Genomic DNA, 21,187 nt, shown 5'->3' with positions numbered 1-21,187 from the left:
TGTGTCTTGTGATCATAATGTACATTATTTAGTGTTTCTTAATATTTCTGATGACTTGTTTACTTTATTGTGATAGTCGCTTAAAGTTATTTTTACCTAATTTTGCTTGCTCATTTTTGTTTTAGATGTGCTTTTACTTATTTATTTTGTATTATTTGCTATGGTTCTTTGTCTGAAAGTGGAATGATGCAACATCAGTGACAAGGAAGTAAGGGTAGCAAGAGATAGTGACAGTCATGTGAATTCTATGGGCATGGGAAAGACTCGTGAGTTGGTTGAGATGCTGTTGCTATGTGCCTGTAATTGGCTAATTTTACAATGTGTAATTTTTAGATTGGTTTGAAATTACGTCACATGAGTGCCCTTGGCCCTTTTGGAGGATAAAGGGCGACCGTGGTAGTTAGCGTCTGATCGAGCTACCCAAAGGTTGTGCGTCAGGCAGTCAGTGGCTCAAAAAATTAACAAAGGATTGCAGAGGCAAATAATTTTTCAATTGTAATTGGGACTATACATCAATATTTAACTTGTTTTTATCATTTGGAACTTTTATTTAGAAATTTTGGCCACAGTTGTCGGTAAGAGCCCACATCAATGGTCGGTTAGTTATTGTTCCGAGGATGGAGTCTTTCGGCGTGTGACAGGATTTTCAAGCAACCACAGGATTTAATAACAAACAGTATGTATTTTTCAACTTTTGATATCAACGAATAGTAAATTTGGGTTTTGAAGCCAGTAAAAATGTTTTGTGTGACCTGTTTGTATTTTATTCCTGTAGCTGTTCTTTGTGGTCGTAAGATGGTGGCCATTGTGAGTCGTGGATTTTCGTAAGGGAGAAATAAAAACAGTAATAATTAGTTTGTGTCCAGTGACTTTATTTCAGTAATCAATCGTCGAGAGTAACATTAATAGGAATCTTGACATTATCTTTGAATCCAGCAAATTCTTTTCTTCGAGTGTTTATATATTTCCGATATGAGATAGGGGAGGTTTGTAATGTTATACTAATGATAAAGTTGTATGCTGACATAACATTTTTTTTAGATTAAGTAATCAAAGTTTACTCCAAGAAATACAAATAATTACCCACAACCTCCCTTACTGTGTTAACATATGTGCATGACTTGTGCCACGACTGCTTCTGTGTTTTAGCAGCGCACTACTAGTTTGGAAGAGGGGGTGAGCGAATGCTTTCATATACAGTGCGATGTTCCAATTGATAAATAATAATATTGTAATGTGTTTTATGTTTATTCTGTCCAGCTACATTCATCAACCTGTTAATTAAATAACTTTCAATAATTTTATTGTATCCAGGCCAACTGTAACATTTATGAACGCACCCTTGAGCGGCAATACAAATTTCAAACATAATTATAACTGCAGTTATTCTAAAGTTTTTGCTAAGGGGTCATAATATTTTTTAATTATGTGAAGCATTTGTGTATTAGTTTTTTAACGTACACAGCATGAATTCAGTACTACATAACCATCAAGTGTACTGGTAGTGGCCATTTTCATATACCCAGCCCAGTCGGAAGCCACCGCTGCCCAAGGTAGGATGTCCCAATACCCTGAGAACCTTTTAGTTTTCCTTCACTGACCAGTAATTCTGTTTTTGTCTCCTAAATTATATCAAATTTTTATTAATATCCTTGGGGCCTGTCTTGGGAGGCAGTTGGCTTGAATAAATATTCTTTAACTCTTTACAGAGACTGTCATCAACCTGGTAATCTTTGTGTGCCACGAGGGTGGCCGACCTCAAACTATACCTTTTCATGCCATGAGGCCCTTTAGCAGTTAATAAATAAATGTTTGATGGACGTACAGAATATTCTGTTGAATAAAGTGTGTTAATCAATTAAGAGTTTGTAACAAGTCACAGTTGTGTCCTGCTAAGACAATGATTGTTCCTTGCACAAACTTAAAACACTTAAAAAATATTTCTACGACTGTTGCATTTAGTGGGGTTTAAAGTTTATGATTATTAATTGGTTTGAAACTGTTCACAATTACTGAATAAAAACGTCCAAAATGAATTTCCTCTTTTATTACCTTTGATGATTAAATTATTACATGTTCTTTACACTGTAAATTCGGCGAAAACATTTACTTTCACCGATAGTCACTCACTGTTCTGTGCCTTCATGAATAAATTTCGTTAGGTATGCAGATACACGGGAAAATAAATCTTTGTGGGCCAGTGTGGACTACCTGGGCCAGTGTGGACTACCTGGGCCTACGCCGCACGTCTGGGGCCTACAAATTCTAAGTAAAATGTCTGAAACTTGATGAATAAAAAAATCTAAGGTTGATATTTAATAGTGGCATGGCCCTGGCACCGATACGGGAAATTGTCAATTCTTACAAACTCATACTATTATATTTATGAGCTGCCGCCCCCATACAACCTCTCAGCACAGTACTTTAACAATGACTGATGAAACACTGCACATCACAAAACACTGAGGAAAAATTCACTTAGGTGGGGACTTACCTGAAATACTGCCTTACTATTGGTTATAACACTTATTCTTACAATTATAATGAAGTACCCCCCCTCCCTCTTTGAGGGCTTCCCCTCGCTCTGTCTCTGTCAGCTGTCTCTGTCTTTATCGTACACCTTCCATCTCTTTTTAATTTAACACAGAATTCTGAGATTCCCACGGTCTAGGCTAATGTCCGTCTCTCTCTTAAACAGGATGCGATAAACTATTGTCTTTCGGCTCCGCTATGTTGCCGCACGTCTTTGTTTCTTTCTTTCCACACTATTCCTCGTCATTTTAAACCACTATAAAACAGATACACAAAATTATGATTATTATAAAAGACCATCTAATGTAATGAAATTGTAGTCAAAAGACTTTTCAAAATAAAATCCTTAAATATTAAAATTATTCACAAGAATATTACAAATAATGAAATACAAGTATGAAAAACTAGGTCACTATGACCTTGAAGGCTATATAATCATTATCTACTGCAATACTGAGAAACCATAATATTTATTCCTTTAATAAACACGTGTAAAAGCCGGGATGGGCAGGGTCTTGCAATGTTACAAGTTGCTTTGAGTTCTTTACCATGTGTGGATGCATATTGCTACCAGGCGTGTGGATGCCTTTAAGAGCCCACTGGGTAGGTTCTTCGTGTAAGCATGCCTGATGCTCAGGGCAGGCCAATTCAGTTAATATTGTGGTTGTTTTTAAGGAGCACTTTGGGTCTCGCTTCCATACTGATCAAGGTCACACATTGAGAAGGAGTCTGTCGCCACCGAGTATGTGTGCCCATTAACTTATGATGGCACCCATGCAGAATACATCTACATGCAGTAATGGACGTACTGGGCCCATAGACATCAATTTGGCACATGTATTTTGTGTACATATTTGAATGAGTAGGTATTATTTCTTGCATTACAAGCCAGGCTGGGCTGACTGGGTCTTCTATTTGACCAGTTGGTGTCGAGCCAAGCAGGCTCAGTCAGACTTAGCATGACCTGAGCCACCTGCCAAGTTGTTATTGGCTTGAATAGGGTGGCACTGTTAGCAAATTACTTTTTTTTAGTTATTTAGAGATTTAAGAATACATTCATTTCATTGATTCCAATTCTGATATTCTTTCTTCGATTCCCAGCTTTATTCTGATTCTGAGTCATTGGTTTACAAAATTGGTGAGTTAGGATCAATATTTTGTCTCACATGGGACCTCTGACAACATTCAAGTTATTGTCTTATATAGCTTTAAAATAAAATAAATATTAAGAATATACAGATTTTAGTACAAACTGCTCTATTCAACACTATGTTGTTTTAAAACATTTTTATGGACATATGCCATTGCCATATGTATAAAATTGTTTTAAATAAATCTTCCCCAGTGCAAGAATAATTCAGGGAACGTACCATGTTGTGCCTCACTGCATATCTACAGAATAAAAAACTGAATGTTTGACTAGTCTACATGAAAATATTTCCATTATTTTCACACTAAACGTGCCTTCCTGTGCCATTGCGGCTTTCCCACAAGTTATGGAGGTACAGCTAGGTAGTACAATACTTGTGAAAATTCACATTTTTCAACTTTCTTAGCCATTTTTGGAAATAAGTTTTTCTACAGTTCATTGATTTCTCACCCACCTCCCATCCCAACCCAAACTTTAGTTTTCCTCTCGCTGTGAATTTTGGGCATGACACACATACGTTGCAGGCACCTGTGTAGTATCACGGGCATCCATACTCATCAGGGACCCGGGTCTGACCCAACTCGTAATGTGGCTGATCGCTGCACCTGGCAGGACAATATTAGCACTATCATGATACCAAGTCAGGCCATATTCACTATATTCTACGCTCTGTTGAATTGTGAACAAAATATTTTTTGCTGAAATTCCTGGTCTGTAAATTGTGACTTCTTGCAAAGGCACTCCTGATGTCCCTCCCTCAATTTGATTAGTCATTCATTTTTGTACTCGCTACTCACTTCCTGAGCTAGCCAGTACAATGCTGATGTCAGACTAAAAGTAGCTTTTTCAAATTTAAATAGTTCCTTAACAAATTTACGTAACTGTAACGTAATTTCAAACATGCTGTTCCTAATCCTCAATGTTTGTGAAACATAACCTATCAAAGTGGAAATAAAAGGATATTTAGAGAGAAGCAGATCAATAATCCTGTTTACCTCCTTCAAATGGCTAATTTTATTAACTTGATTAACTTTATTAACAGATATCACAACAGGCCAACTTTTTTCTTTTAAACATGATTCTCATAGAGTACTTAAAACTGAATAACCAATAACGGTTAAAAAAAAAACATAATACCACACCTAACATAGTTTACCAATTTTGTATGTGTGTGTGTAGTTGTGTGTGTGTTTGTGTATATATATAGAGAGATATTAGACAATCATAAGTGCTAATAATGTTGGCAGGCTTTCATGGCCAATGTCTGAAGTAGCTTGGCTTCTGGATTGTAGCCGCGTTCTTTGCGAATAATGCACCGACGTTTCGGTCGACATTGCAGTCGCCATCATCAGGGAGCAGTTACCTACTGAGGTTCTTACAAGTTATCCTGCCTTTATATACTCTAGCCTGAGGGGAAGGTGCTTCCTGATTGGCTGCAGCTGTGGGCCAATCAGAGCCTTCCTTTCTTCTGGTTGGCTGGGCTGTTTTGCCAATCAGGGGTGATCTGCCTGTTGTTGGATGTGGAGCTATGTTTTGAGGATTTTCAAACATTGGGTTCCTTATGTTGCTTTATTTGTAGCCATCTTCTCTATTAATGTTTGCTGGGTGTTTTAATATTTCTACTTATTTTTTGAATGTATCTTTTCTTGTATTGTCGGATGTTGGATATAGTTGTGGAATTGGTCGAAATCAATGCTGTGTCTGGTTTCCATGGAATGTTCTGCTATAGCTGATCGAGGGTTTTCATGTTTGTAGTCACTGATATGTTCTTTAACCCTTGTGATTATTTGTATGTTATTAATGTCACTGATAACTTTTTTTTCCATAGGTTACTGCCAATGATGCAAAGTCACAGATAAGTGGCTGGCTTCAAAAACGTTCCCGTAGATCATGGAAGCGTTACTGGTTTGTTCTAAAAAATCAAGTTTTATATGTTTATAAAGCTTCTGAGGATGTTGTTGCTCTGGAAAGCATTCCGGTGTTGGGATACCAAGTGGTGTCACTTAAAGAGGTAAGAAATTATTAAGAATTACTTATGGTTACTTTTTATGACTCTATTATTGTGTTGATTGTATGTAAATGATATTAATGTAGCTTTTCTCCAACAATTTTAGTAAATAATACGTTTCATGTGATTTTCTTTTAGATAGTATCTTACCTTCATTCTAATAAAAAAACTTCAATATATATTTAAAATTATAATAAAATAGAATAATCTAGGGTTCTCAGAGATTTACAACCTTTGGATATGTGAAATCTTTAGATTTATGAGCAGCGTTTGAAATACTTCTCTGTATGTTTAACCACAATCTTCAGTGCACTAAATTATAACATCTGCAGCGTCCTCACTTAGGGAGTCCATTTGGGGATTGGGCAAATATGGCGTAGAAAATAGGAAATTGCTTTGACGAGAAGATGAAAAACTATTATTTGTAGCAGAAACACGAGCAGCAAAAACCTTAACTAATTGCCAACGTGTTGGGGGAACGTAACTTTCCATTACTTACTAGACTAGCTTGGGAATTCTCACAATAAATTTTCAGTTTAAATGACCACTCATCAGCGAGAAAAGGAATATTACAATCAACTGTCAAAATATCAACAATCTGTTAGTCTTGCACAATTTAAAATTGATAATGCGGTTGCTTTATGTGAATGCATGGTTGCTACAGGACTATAAAACCGGGAAAAGTAGGGAATTCCAGGAAATGTCAGGGAAATTACAACATATTTCTGGAATTTCTTCTTGTGCTAACAAAAGTGAAACAGAAAATATCGCTTTCGTGGATGTTTAGGCACCACAAAAAAAAATCAGGAAATGTTTAATATCACTAAATTTGGTTGATTTTCCTTCTTTTCATGAATTCTCATGCTTTTTACTGTAAACACGTAGTTGAGCAACAAAAAGGGTTTTTACGCATTTTCACACTCAAGTTCGATAGCCTTCACTCAATAAATTTAGGTGAATCAATAGTAATTGTTTGCAAACACGTATTTCAATCTCAAACTGTGTTAATTTTACCAAAGATTTTACTACGCTGCCATTTATTTTGATGGGTCTGTATCATCAGTAGTCAAACACAGAATTTATTTGCAATAATTCTGGAGACTACCCGCTTCTGCAAATCAATAGAAATAAAATAACTAAGAGTTGTTTAAAATGGCAGAATAATTCAATCACTAACAATAAATTTCAATGAATAATTTTTGTTGTTTTAAGGAGATCAAGACCGAAGTGTTTTCAACTAGAATATATTTATGATTTTCCAATGTTCATATGGACAGATACCTACGTACGTACGTTATGTGTTAATATTAAACAATATACAGTAGAACCTCTGTAAGCCGAACTCGAAGGGAGATGTGAAAAATTCGAGTTATAGAGTTTTCGACTTATGGAGGATTTTGACTTAAGCGGATTTTCATTCGACATAAAGAGGTTGAGATTCATTTATATACATTTTGAGTTAGAGAGGTAAAATAAATAAAAATTCAAGTTGCAGAGGTGACAAACATATTTTTATTTATTATAAATCAACATTATTTCAAAACATCCTTAATATAAAAAAAATATGGCATTAAAGAAAGTCAGTAATTGTTTTTTGCTTTAGATAATTTGGTTGTTCTCTGTCTTTAGCATTGTCTAAGGTATAAAGAGCAGAAAAATATTGTTCTTCAGAGTTGCTGGTTTGCTCTATAAAATTCTGTAAAGTATTCAATGCGGTTCTTGCCTCTTTGATGGAAACCCATGGAGCGCATGTAGTATTGTTCGAGTCTTCTATGTCATCTAAATCTGAAATTAGCGAGTCCCAATGATTTAGAGTATGTTTCCGCCTTTTCTTGTACCAGTGGTCCACTAACACTGATATTTTGGCTTCGACACTGCTCAAACCATTTAAGTAAGTACTCCTCCAAGCCCGGAAATTCTGCAATTCGTCATCTTTTGCAGGGCAAACTTTGACTTTTTATATTTTTCTCATGATGTCTGATTCATTTTTTATTATTATTGACAGAGTACTCATTGGCAGGCCAAATTGTTCAGCAACATCGTTCTTATTTTGACAGCTCTTCACAGCTTCGAGCACTTCCAATTATTCAACGAGACTCAAAGTTTTCAGTTTACGTTTCACAGCACTCATGTTTTAACAATTTTATTTGTAAACTGATGTACAAATTGATTTGTAGCAGTCGTAACAGTCGACAACAAATGACTTGCTTCGCTAAAGTTCAAATGAAATCAAAAATAATAAAATTTAACACCTGACACCAAGCAAGCAAACACGTGAGTCATATATTTGTGGTAATCCTATTTATTGTATACTCCTAAATTGATTTCTAAGAAACAATGGTGTACTTACATTGTCGACAAATTCTTAAAGTCGGTAACTTATTTTTCTTCGAACTATAGAGGTAATAAGTTTCAAATAATCGAGTTGTAAAGGTTGTAAAATATAACAATGCTATGTTTGAGATACAGAGGTCAAATTTAATTTTTCGAGTTATGTAGGGAAAATCTGTACCAAAATGGCTTGGAGGGACTCACTGATTATTTCGACAAATAGAGGGTTGAGATTTCGAGCAATGGAGGTTTTGGGGCTTGAATGGAAGGGAACACAACATTTTTTTGAGTTTGGGAGGTTTTCGACTTATCGAGGTTCGACTGAAAGTGGTTCTACTATATATGAAATAAAAAACCAGACCGCACATGTTTTGTTACTGGTGGGGGGCAAAATGGCAACGGAATAATTTATAAATTCAAAAAAAAGTTAAGAAAAAACAACATTATGTGCTATGAAGTGTGGCATGGCCATTCTGCAAGGACGTTGGTATGAAGTGAGTGACCCGTAAAACTAGCTTTCAAAATCAGGTAACCTCAACTTGTGAAACTGGCAACCTTAAGTAAACACAAAATAAATATAGTTTATATTATTGTAATTAAAATTTTATTACAAATTTGGTTATACTCATTATTCTAAGTGTTTCCAACTTCAGTACTATTGATTTTTATGGTTGTGCGAATGTTCGGTATACCGATACCGAAATCGAAATTTTGCTAATTTCATTTTCGATTTCGGTAAGAATTTCATCTGTCGAAGTTCGTTTTTAGCGAAATATTTCGAGCCAAACGAAAGTTCAATAGCTTACCGAAGTTCGTTTGTCCTAGTTGAAAAAGAAATCGTAATTTAATAAAAATGTACAGTAGAATACCGGTACAATAACGTACCTTATTATAAAGTATATTTCACTTAACGAATTTTTTTTAAGTCCTCGCCGTTTTGTACCTCATAGGAGGGTAGGCCAAGGAGGTGACCCTCCCTACTATGGAAGGGAGTTGAAAGTGTTGAAAAGGAAATGTAGGAGGCTGCATGCGAGGGCAAGGAAGCTTGGGGGAGAGGAGATAGAGGCGGAAATGAAGGCGCTTGGGAAGGAACTAGGGAGGAAATCGCGGGAAGCAAGGGATGCTTACATGGAACAGCTGATGGGGGAAGGGGGGACGGTAAATGGGACGGAGCTCTACAGATACATAAGAAGAGTGAAGGGTGAGGAGGGAATAGGGGTTCTCAGAGGAGGAGGGGGGCAGGAATATACAGAGGACAGGGAAAAGGCAGACTTACTGCAGGAGCAATATCTGGCAGTATTTACAAAGGGGGAGGCATGGGAGGGTAAAGAGGACGACAGTTTAATGGGCAGGAAGGCCTTTGAGCTGCGACTGACAGATGTAATTAAGGTGATCAGGAGGTTGAAAGGGAGAAAGGCAGCTGGGCCAGATGGTATAGGGAATAGTCATTTGAAGTTGGGTGATAGGGAGATTGGGAAGTACCTGTTGGAGGTTTTCAAGCAGTCTCTGGAGGAGGGGAAACTACCAATGGAATGGAAGGAGGCAGTGGTAGTTCCCATCTACAAGGGGGGAAATGATAAGGCGGAGCCAGGAAGTTACAGGCCGGTCAGTTTGACGTCCTGTGTAGGAAAAGTGATGGAGAGGTTGGTAGGAAGGTACGTAAAGGGGGAAATGGAAGATCTGGGGTGGGTGGATAACAGGCAGCATGGATTCAGGATGGGGTTTTCATGCGAGACCCAGATGGCTGGGCTGTTGGAAGACCTGGTGGAAGCGGTGGACGGGGGGAAGCAGATAGATGCAATCTTTATAGATTTTGAAAAGGCGTTTGATAAGGTCCCCCATAGGAGGTTAATGGAAAAGGTTGAGTTGCTGGTGAGGGATGGAAGGGTGGTAAACTGGGTGGGTGATTTCCTGAGGAATAGAAGACAAAGAGTGAGAGTGGGTGAGGAAAGCTCCGAGGAGGGGGAAGTGACGTCGGGGGTGCCACAGGGGAGTGTGCTGGGGCCTCTGTTGTTCACAATTATGATAAACGATCTGGGGGAGGGCATGAAAGCCAGATGGAGGCTATTTGCAGATGACTGTGTAGTGTATGAGGTTGTGGGGGAAGGGGGATGTTTAGCAGAGGACTTGATAAGGTTGGAGCAATGGACGGAGAAAAATGGAATGTCCTTGAATGTTGGTAAGACAAAAGTTGTCAGATTTACAAAGAGGAGGAAAGTCACACGAAATGTATATTACTGGAAGGGGCAGGAGATAAGAGAGGCAGCAGGATATAAGTACCTGGGGGTGACACTGAAAAATGACCTAGGATGGGCGGAGCACATAGAGGGGGTGGTCAGGAGGGGAAGGCAGGCGCTGGGGTTGCTTGGTAGGACCCTGCAGGGAGCTGGGAGGAGGACAAAGGAGAAGGCATACTCCACATTGGTCAGGCCAATGTTGGAGTATGCGGCGGCGGTCTGGGACCCCCTACCTGGTGACTGAGGTGAAGGAGCTGGAAGGGGTGCAGCGCAGAGCGGCTAGGTGGGTGATGGGAATGTGGAGAAGGAGGGAGGGGCAGGATGGGAAACTGCATAGCCCAACGGAAATGATTAAGGAGTTGGGGTGGGAAACGTTACAGAGGAGAAGAAGAGTGGAAAGGTTGGTCAGGATGTTCAAGGTGCTGAAGGGGGAAGGGGGATGGGGGCAATTGGGAAGCAAAGTACATAGAGGGGAGTACAGAGGACGAAGAGACCACAGATGTAAGCTCCAGAGGGTGTGGAGGCGGACAGAGAGAGGGCGGAACACCTTCCTGGTGAGGACGGGGAGGGAGTGGAATGGGCTGGGGGAGGAAATGGTGGAGGTCAGGGATGGGAGGGAGCTGAGGAGAAAGCTGATGGAGGGGGGGGGGGGGAGAGGGGAGTGAGTGGGAGTTCTTGCCACTGGGTGAAAGCCCAATTGCAGGTTAATAAGTAATAATAATAATCATAATCATATCTTCGCCATGCAACACGGTTTCAGTTTAAAGTATCATATTTTCACTATAACGTATAAATACAAGTAGCGTGGAATTACTACACCAAAATTTACTTAAACTGGTAAATAAATTTCCAGCTAAATGATTAATGTAGTAGAACAAAGATACACAAATACCACCGCAACGTATTTTCTAACCTCTAAATTCTCAAAACAAAGTTAACAAACAGTTGCGCGCACAACCATAGATTATACCGTACGTAGTATGCGACGTGAGCAACACAACACCATTCGATACATCGAAAGACGGAGGTTTGAGAGAAGTATTAATTATTTAGACAAAAGTGTTACGCTACGCTAAAAATACTGTTTGATGTCTGTGCCGGGATTGTTTATTGTTATTGTTGAGTTTATTTTCAGGTTACGTTATTTAGACACCGCATTGTATTTGTGCTACAATATGAATGATCCTGGAGATAAAAAGAAACGAAAGCAATTCACGCTTAAGGAAAAAGTGGATATACTCAGAGAACTAGACAAGGGGAAAAAAGCAAGTTGCAGTTGCGAATACATATGGCATTGCGGCTCTCCTGTAGCTTTTTTTTATATATATTTTTTTCTCTTTGTAAAGATATGTATGCATGTTTCAGTACTAAGTACAAAAACTTGAGGTACCTGTAAGTACTTAGCACTGAGATTCTACTGTAATGTCTTTATATGATTTGCATATGTTATTACATTATGATGAAAAAAACTCACGTTAATGAAAATACGGTAAAATCATAATTTGAACAAACATGGCAGATAAAGTAATCAAAATTCAACCGTGATTACCGTAGGCCTAGGTATCAAAACAAAATCATGCAATATTTGAAAAATTACCTGATTCATTTGCTTTCAAACAGTAGTGTAGGTACTATATTCGTAAAACATACATTCCAGAACTGTTAGTACACATAAACAAAGAACGTACCTACTTTTATTCACGCACAGCCAAACAAAAACATTGTCGTCTGCTTTATTTAAATTTTACATACTCTGACTGGCATATAAAATCCTCATAATATACAGCCAATTAGACAAAAAGGTCAACAAGTCACTGCATGTAATGACCACTTGGCAGCAACCATTTGTTATGTTTTGTTTTGACCATGTCCCTTGCCTGGTTTACAGCTTATTGAGCTAGCCATGTGTGACAGTGGTGCAAGATAGCGGCCGTTCCGCAGTATTCACGTATTTTTTCATCAGTACCATGCACGAATAAATATATTATCATAGACTGCGACATTACGACTGTAAAGGAAATAGTCTGTGCGCTGAAAGATCTGGATTGATTCTTGAAATTTACGAGTGACATGGGGCTGTGTTGTGTGGTCTAGGGCGGATGTTGATTATATTAAATAGTAATATTTATATATACATCAAAAGGTACCAAAATGATTTATGTAATAGAATTTATTACTGAAGAGCAAATTTTGGGGCACTTTTTTTCTTTGTTAATTAAAAAATTTCGCTTAACTTTCGTTAAGAATATATTTATCTCATAGAAAAATTCATTTTCGTTTCACTTTCGCGAAACTTGATAAATTTTCTTTCACTTTCATTTCGTGTGGATAAAGTCACTTTCGCACATCCCTATTGATTTTTAATTTTGACATCAAATTTTGCAGTTGGTTAGGTTAGGTTAGCTATGATAACTAAGTCATAACAAATTGTGGTATTTATTTACTTGGGCGGTATTTCCGAAAAAAAATGTTAAAAATCCGAAAATACCTTTATTTTATGCTCTTCAACTTCCTCTTTTCATTAAAAGCGGCGGAGATTAGAAATTCCAAATACTTTAGGAGATATCGAATTTTTTAATTTCTTCATATGTAGTTGAGCGGTATTTGCGAAAAAAAATGTTAAAAATCCGAAAATACCTTTATTATATGCTCTTCAACTTCCTCTTTTCATTAAAAGCGGCGGAGATTAGAAATTCCAAATACTTTAGGAGATATCGAATTTTTAAATTTCAGCACATAACCAGCGCATTCCTGTGGCGTGCGTGCACCATTGTTTCTTGTTTACGTACGAGTATCTTTTTTTTTTATTGGATAATGATGTCACGTGATTGTTCGTGATAGGCCAGAATTCAAATGAACTAATACGTGATTATTTAGTTCAATTATTGTTTAAAACGGTGTTTAATTACCGCCTCCAACTTAGGTGAGTTTTTAACGTTTCTAATTTTAAAGTCTTATTTGTTATTTTGATATTGTTGCGCAAGTAATAAGTAACAAAAAAATTTACGTGAGTTGTTACTGTACATCCTTTGTTACGGGTTTGTTAGGTAAGGTCAGTTACATTATAAATAATTTAAAACTAAAGAATAATTAAAATTAATTCACATTATTTTTAATATCACCTTAGTTTGAAAGTATTTATAATGTAACTGACCTGACCTAATCGACCATTTTAGTTTACTGTTCACCCTCTGTCCGGGTTTGTTTGGTCAGGTCAGTTACATTATAAATATTTTAAAACTAAACAGCCATTAAAATTAATTCACAAAATAATTTTTAATGTCGGCTTAGTTTGAAAGTATTAATAATGTAACTGACCTGACCTAATCAACCATTTTATTAATTACGCATTCACGATTCACGTATTCACGAACACGGAAAAATAACAAATATGGCGCCGCTCGAATGGTTCCACAGGTCTTGTATTGCAAAAATAAAAAATTCGATATCTCCTAAAGTATTTGGAATTTCTTATCTCCGCCGCTTTTAATGAAAAGAGGAAGTTGAAGAGCATATGATAAAGGTATTTTCGGATTTTTAACATTTTTTTTTGCAAATACTGCTCAACTACATATGATGAAATTTAAAAATTCGATATCTCCTAAAGTATTTGGAATTTCTTACCTCTGCCACTTTTAATGAAAAGAGGAAGTTGAAGAGCATAAAATAAAGGTATTTTCGGATTTTTAACATTTTTTTTCGGAAATACCGCCCAAGTAAATATTTACCCAAATTGTTCAAGGTAAACTACTAGTAAACAATTTGAATGATTGGAAATTGTCAGAGAGTAAAAATGCTACTCATAACGATTTTCCAGAAAAGAAGCTTTCCTTCAGAATACCCAATAAGTAATTAATTTTAATAGGGTAAGTTTAACAGAGTTAAAACATATAAGTGCAATTGAAGTCTTTTGCTAGTGTTTTCTTCAGAGAAAAAAGGTTTTATCATATAATTATTAATTTATTTTGGTATGAATATGTTTTAAGATGAAAATGGGACATTTGAACGGCTCGTAAAACCTTATTTTCCTGCAGAAAAATCGTCAACATCAATTGGTGCTGCAGATTTGTTCGTGTGTGAAAGATCAGGGAAATTTTAAGTTCAGGTCTGGAAAACCTGAAAAAGTAAGGGAATTTTGGAATTTCAAGCTTGTAGCAACCATGGAATTTACACTTTTTATGTTAATAGAACATCTGTGAGTATTTGTATGATCATCATGATTATCAGGGTGAAGATGGTTACAATATAGTACATGTACCTCTGGAATCTGTTGTGTTTATTTACACCACAAACTTGCTGCTTTTTATTTGAGTTATTAATTTGATTAAAGCATATCTTTCTCTCATTCACACAAACAGGACTAGTTACAAACAGTAAAAAAAAGTCAGTTGCTGTGATATTTTCCAAACAAATTGAAAATGGTTAAAATTGAGTTGATTTGAAAAACAACAGTAGCAAAATAAATAAAACATTAAAATATAACAATAACATAGATTTGCTCTTCGTCCACAATTGCTATAATTATAAATAAGCTGTAATTATTTCCTTGGTAATTCTGGGCTCAGAATCCTCAATTTAACAATCATTCACAGACATTACTTTGTACTCTTACCAAAATTTACATTATATACAGATTAACAATTTTAATAATGTAGATAAATATCCTAATCTTGTTGACAGCAAATTAGGTATGTGTCCTAATTTACATAAATAAATTTCAATTAAGTCTTGTCTATTATGAAACTAATTCTTAATTTTATATAAATTTCTATAACTTACATCCATTTTATATTAATATTAACCAACTTGTCTTGAAAATCTTTTTCAAATCTTTGATTTTTTTCTATTGGTATCATATTATTATATAATATTGTGGTAGTGTATTATTTGTTGATATTTGTAATTTTAATGTCTGTTGTCATTAAGTGTACTTTGTGTTTGCCTCGTGTATATACAGTAATATACATATATAGGCTTACTGGGTTTCTTTTGGTAGAAACATTTCACCCCTCCGTATTTCCTCTTAACAGAAAGTTGTGATTGAGGCCATACCATAGTATGTATTTATGCTTATTTTCTGTCAATAAAGCTTGCAATAAATAACCGTAAATGTAATTATTGAACTAAATTAAGTGTAAATTTGTATTTGCAGGCGTCCGCATCATTGTACGAAGGTATTGACAAGAATCTAGTCTTTCAGTTGCACCACATTGGACAGACTCCAATAACTTTTTATGCAGACAGTGAACAAATGACTGCCAAGTAAGAGATTTGTTCATTTTTTTGATTACATATAAAAAGCTTGAAGAGAGATACCAGATTTTCTGATGATTTCTCAATTACAGGTTGTTTGAAAAATTATCCAAAAATATATTTCGGAAATTTATTCTAATATGAATTGAAGGTAGTGTTTGTACATATTAAGCCTAACTCTGTTCTGAAGTGCGATACAAATTTACTATTGCAAACTCGCTCTGCGCGAGAAGTACCTACAAGGAATGTTGTCGGAACTCTGTCGAAACCAACAATAAAATAACTTCAGAAAACAACAGAAAAGACTATAGGAACATAATCTTGAAAGAACCTATTAAATAATAAAACCAGATATTGGTTGGCAGGACACAAAATTAAATTAGTTCATCATGAATGCCAGCACTATACAAAAATGAAATAGCCTTTCATTCCTCAGCAATATGCTTATCAAAAATTTTCCACGTCTCACAACTCAAATCGGTACTTAAAAAATAATTAACCTTAAGGCCAACTGTGCCTGTCATGCCCTAACAATTCTTTAAACTTGATTTCAACCTTGAAAAGACATAACACTTGTTTAAAGAGAATGTGGTTACTCAATACTTTTTGCTTTGTAAATCACAAAATTAGTGGTGGTATTCCAAACAAGCAACTACTCAGCTTACATTACTTTAACACTATAAGTTACTCTAACCAGAAAAGAATAAATGGTACTTATCTGTTACATGATGAACAGTGGAAAAGGGTCCTTTGCCCTTTCAAGAAATCAGGAAACAATGTCACTGCATCAAAACTCTATGACTGTCTTCTCCCTCATCCGGTAAGTGACTCCTCTGCCTCAGTGCCACCAAACCACGCCACGCTACCACATTCAAAACACGCACTAATCCACGTGCTTCAAAACAACCAATCCCATCCCAGCTATCTACTACCCACGACTCGACCTTCACACACTTCCTGTGGGCTGCTGCATCTGATGCAGAATTAGCACGCACCTCAGACAAAGGCTGAGGGGCAGGTGGGAGTAGGTGCTGTAAAACTGCTACACGCAGCCAAGCCACTTCCACGACCTACATACCTGCATAGAACCCCTGGGATACAACAATACCTGCTTGTCAATTTGATCATTGCTTTGTTTGTAGTTCAGCAGTGTGTAGGTATTTATAATGTTATTGTAAAATTTTAATATTTAATCCTGTCACTTTTCTGTATTGATGTTTTCAATTTGGATTTAGTGAAAAAATAATTTCTTTTTGTACTGAAATTATGTTTCTGATAATGCTTGGAATTATTATTGCTTTATTTCCATGGTTTGAATATTGTGAAATTTTTTTCAGGTGGATTGCTGCCTTGGAAGCGCAGACTGTATTTTAAAACATGCTAATTTTTTTAGATACTTGTAAAAGCTATGGAACACATTTGTTGTTAAGTGCCTACTTCCAAGTACAAATGTATGTGTAGGATCTTAATATTATGTAAAAATTTACTACCTGATATTTGCTCAATGTAATTTTGCTCAAACTGTTGCCTTATTTGTATTTAAATTTTGTACATAGGTATTATAATATGTATTTTAGTCTGTTATTTATAGTTATAAACTTTTATGAATTTATAATACTTATGTATGTTGTAAACTGTTGCCATGTTGTATAAATTATATTTAATGCAATATTTCTTAGTCTTTTGAGAATAAGAAGATTGTTAAAACATATGTAAAAAAAAGAAATATCTAGACAATAATTCACTTGCCTAAAAAATACTGGAGAAGTGTAAATAACACACTGATAATCTAGTAAAAATTTGATTGTAAAGTTTCATTATAAAGACAATTACAGGTTATGTTATGACTTTTTTTCATATGAGCATGATAAGGCACACCGCTGTTGTATAATTCCTATTACAAATAAAATAATTGTTGTACAGATTACTCTTTGGGCCAGTTTCACAATGTCTGACTTTGTTTCAATTAAGTTGTTACTGTTTAATAAAAATTCTCTGTAAGCTTTGTTTACTGTTTCTATGTGTATGGATAGTTGTAAACAAAAGATAATTTGTTTTTAACAATATTGTCTTTGACACACAAATAGTTCCGATTTCCAGGCTAATCGAAACACGACACAAGGGCCATTTTTGGCTATTTTAGGCATTGTTTGTTTATCTTAAGAGTTTTATCAGGTTATGTGTTAATGGTGCTGGTTCTTGGTTTTTTTGATGTTATGCTACTGTCTCAAATAATTAAATTTTTTATGATATAATTTTTAAATTTTTCAAACAAAAATTATGTAAATCTACTTACTTAACTTTCCTGTTTACCATAGAAAGATGTATCTGATTGTATGATACACCCCACAAACATGCAGAGACTGCACCTACAATTAATTTAAATCACCTCAAATCTTCCCATATCATCAAACTGACTTGCAAATAAGCAACATTTAATTTTTACTATTGTTTTGCATAGTATATGAACACATTAATAATGGGCTTTATTTATGGTAATATTAGTTTTATACTAAACTATGAACAAAATTTTGGAAATAAATTGTAAGTTATTTTATGTAAGTAGTATCCAATAATACAAAGTTTTGACAAACATTTTTACCACAGTCAACTTTAATAATTTTAATGTTCTTGCATCCAGTGAATGATTTAAAAAAATTTAAATTTAATAATATAATTTATATTTTAAGTGGTATCTACTAATTGTCTAAAACATGTAAAACCTTTTGAACTCATATTATTTCACACCGTTTACAGGATAGCTACAGGTATAGAAAACCAGAAAAATCAAGAAAAATCAGGACAATTTAAATGATCATTGAATACCAGGAAAAGTCAAGGAAATACAAAATATTTAAAAAAAAAATTTTTTTCATGATAACAAAATTTAAATGGAAAATACTTTTTTTGTTGACGTTTAAGCGCCTCAAAAATGTTAAAACGTTTAACACCACAAAATTAGATTGAGTTTTCTTATTTTCGTGAAATCCCACCATTTTTACAGTGAACAAGAAAAAAATTATATTCACTTGTTTACATATTAGTTCTATAGCCTACATTCAATAGTTTTAGGCGAATCTGTAGAAATTGTTTATAAACTCTTTTATACAGGATGTATCAAAATTCATGTTACAACGCTTGAGGGTAGAAAGCTCTTATTATTTGCAACTATTTTTGCCAGTAAAAATGTTGCCGGAAACGCGTAGTTAAGCCCCTGTAGCCCCAGAAAGAGTCAGCGTAGGCAACCCGTTGTAGAGTGTTATGTTGTGGATGTGCGGGCGTTTGAGTAGAGAAATAACCTTTTTAATCGTGGCACAGATTTTAATTTCACTCTGAAATCAATCACAGCTTCGGCTTTGTTTCACAACATTAAAATTGTTGCATACGTTTTAACAACGTGACAGCCTAAAGCAACGGCTCAAAAACACGTCCACCTTGAGCGACACAGAGGTGGCAACGGCGAATCATGTTTTCACGGATACGCTGGAGCATGTGTGGAGTCGACCTTATGATTTCGAACGCTTCAATGATTCGCTGTGTAAGCTCTTCTACCGTTTCTACTGGCGTAGCGTAGATAAGCCCTTTTACGTAACCCCACAGAAAGAAATCTAACGGGGTTAGGTCCGGTGACCTTGGTGGCCATGCGACGGGGCCTGCTCGTCCAATCCATCGGTTTGGAAATGTTCGGTTTAAATACTCTCGCACTTGCAGGGAAAAATGAGGTGGTGCCCCGTCATGTTGGTACCACATCACATGTCGGACTTGCAATGGAACCTCTTCAAGAAGACCTAGTAGTTCGTTCTGTAGGAAGTGGAGGTATCCGGCGCCGGTAAGTCGTGGCGGAAGAAAAAAAGGCCTGATGAGTACGCCGTGAACAATACCGGCCCACACATTAACTGAAAAACGTTCCTGGCGAGCTGTAACACATGTTGCATGCGGATTGACATCATTCCAAACATGACTGTTGTGCGAATTGGGAATAGCGTCTTGAGTGAACTTTGCTTCATCGCTGCATAAAACCGCTAACTCGGGGTTCCTCAATACTCTTCGAATGTACCAACGAGAAAAGGTCATGCGAAGAGGATTGTCCGCCGGACTCTTGTGTTGCACTTTTTGAAGGTGGTACGGGTACAAGAGTTGCTCATGAAGAACTCGCCAAACAGTCATTTGTCAGTGTCCATATCGGAACCTTCAGCCCTTGTGCTTGTATCCGGACTCTCCTCAAATCTCTGAAGTACATCTTCTGCAAAACTGGGAGTACGAACCCTGCGTGGAGCACCATCATTTGGTCTTGTGACGGTACATGTACCAGTATCACGCATTCGCTGAGTAAGTCTTGCAAACATGGTGTGAGCTGGAACCCTACGACCCGGATATCGTTCTTCGTACAGACAACGGGCGGCTCGTCCATTTTGTCTATCTTCCCCGTAAACAAGCAGCATGTCCGTGTACTCACTAAACGTGTACTCCATTGAGCTCCACTAAAACGTTGCCCTTTTCAGAACCATAGCGAAAGAAATGACACCACGAGTTTGCTTGTACGACAGAACAGTCAACGACAGACCACCAGTGATATCAAAACACACTGCGATGTCACGCTGCGCAGTGCTATGGCACGGCACGAATGGAAGAAAAGAGGTGAGGGCGCCACCAACGGAAGTAAAAAGGGGCGGGGGTCAGCATTCAACATCATACAGTCCTCTCGAGCACTGGCCGGCGTCGTAAACACGTAATTCACCACAGCATCATCTGTCTCACACAAAGCCCAACAGGTTGCCTACGCTGACTCTTTCAGGGGCTACAGGGGCTTAACTACGCGTTTTCGGCAACATGTTTATTGGCAAAAATGGTTGCAAATAATAAGAGCTTTCTACCCTCAAGCGTAACATGAATTTTGATACACCCTGTACATATATTGAAGCTGTTGTTTCGTTCGTAGCTCCCGTGCGGCCTAGCATTCCCCACCCTCGTTCCCCTCCGCCGCTTCTACCAGTAGATTTCCCTCTCCATTTCCACCTTCCACCCCTTTTTAGTTCTCCTCCGCCGCACTAGCGCCATCTGTCGGGTGCTGCTATATAAGCTCCTGTATGAGCTTGTCTTGGGTCGTTCGGTTGCGGTCGGAGAGTGAGGTCGGGTCAGTATCGACAGTGGCGTTGAACGAAAACAGTAGATCGTAAGTGCATGCACGATATGGCAGTGCCCTTATTTAGCCATTTTACATAGCCTGTAGATTTCTTTTTCATGTGGACTGGGCTTGGGGCTTGAGTCATATACTCATGCCTCAATACTTGTGAATGTTTTCGCATCAATAATTAGGGCCCTATATGTATTTGTACGCCCTCAATTGGGCAGGCCCTAGCTGTCTTTTTGTCTGAACGTCGTTTGTATATTTGTCATTTGTTACCTGAGATTTGTGTCATGTTGCCTGTTAATAATAAATATTTTGATTAGACATTTTGTCAGTAAATCATTTGGCACAGTTTTAACATACTCTTGGTCACACTCTGTTGATCCCTACCGGAAGGTATTGCCTTTCTATGTTATCCTCTCATGCGTTAGGTTCCCTCCCCCCCCCCCCCCCCCTCTCTCTTCGTGTGAGATATTGTAGCGTGTTTGAACCCTGATTCAAGGATGCTGATATATATATATATATATATATATATATATATATATATA

The 21,187-nt window shown here is 36.8% G+C and overlaps 1 protein-coding gene across 7 annotated transcripts in view; it reads left to right on the top strand.

The window, feature by feature from the left end:
* Positions 1-20,963, top strand: part of LOC134529879 (FYVE, RhoGEF and PH domain-containing protein 6-like) — an 85,380-nt gene extending 64,417 nt beyond the window's left edge. For all 7 annotated transcript variants that reach the window (XM_063364436.1, XM_063364439.1, XM_063364433.1 and 4 more), the window contains 3 exons: positions 5,511-5,693; positions 15,411-15,520; positions 16,849-20,963. In XM_063364436.1, coding sequence (XP_063220506.1) covers positions 5,511-5,693; positions 15,411-15,520; positions 16,849-16,885 — 330 coding nt within the window. In that variant the 3' untranslated portion in view covers positions 16,886-20,963. The remainder of the gene's footprint in view (positions 1-5,510; positions 5,694-15,410; positions 15,521-16,848) is intronic.
* The last annotated feature ends 224 nt before the right edge of the window (positions 20,964-21,187 follow it).

Source organism: Bacillus rossius, chromosome 2 (genome assembly GCF_032445375.1).
Source record: "Bacillus rossius redtenbacheri isolate Brsri chromosome 2, Brsri_v3, whole genome shotgun sequence".
Classification (NCBI taxonomy): Eukaryota; Metazoa; Arthropoda; class Insecta; order Phasmatodea; family Bacillidae; genus Bacillus; species Bacillus rossius.
The sequence above is the reverse complement of the archived record's forward strand: the minus strand, read 5'-3'. Positions and strand labels throughout refer to the sequence as shown.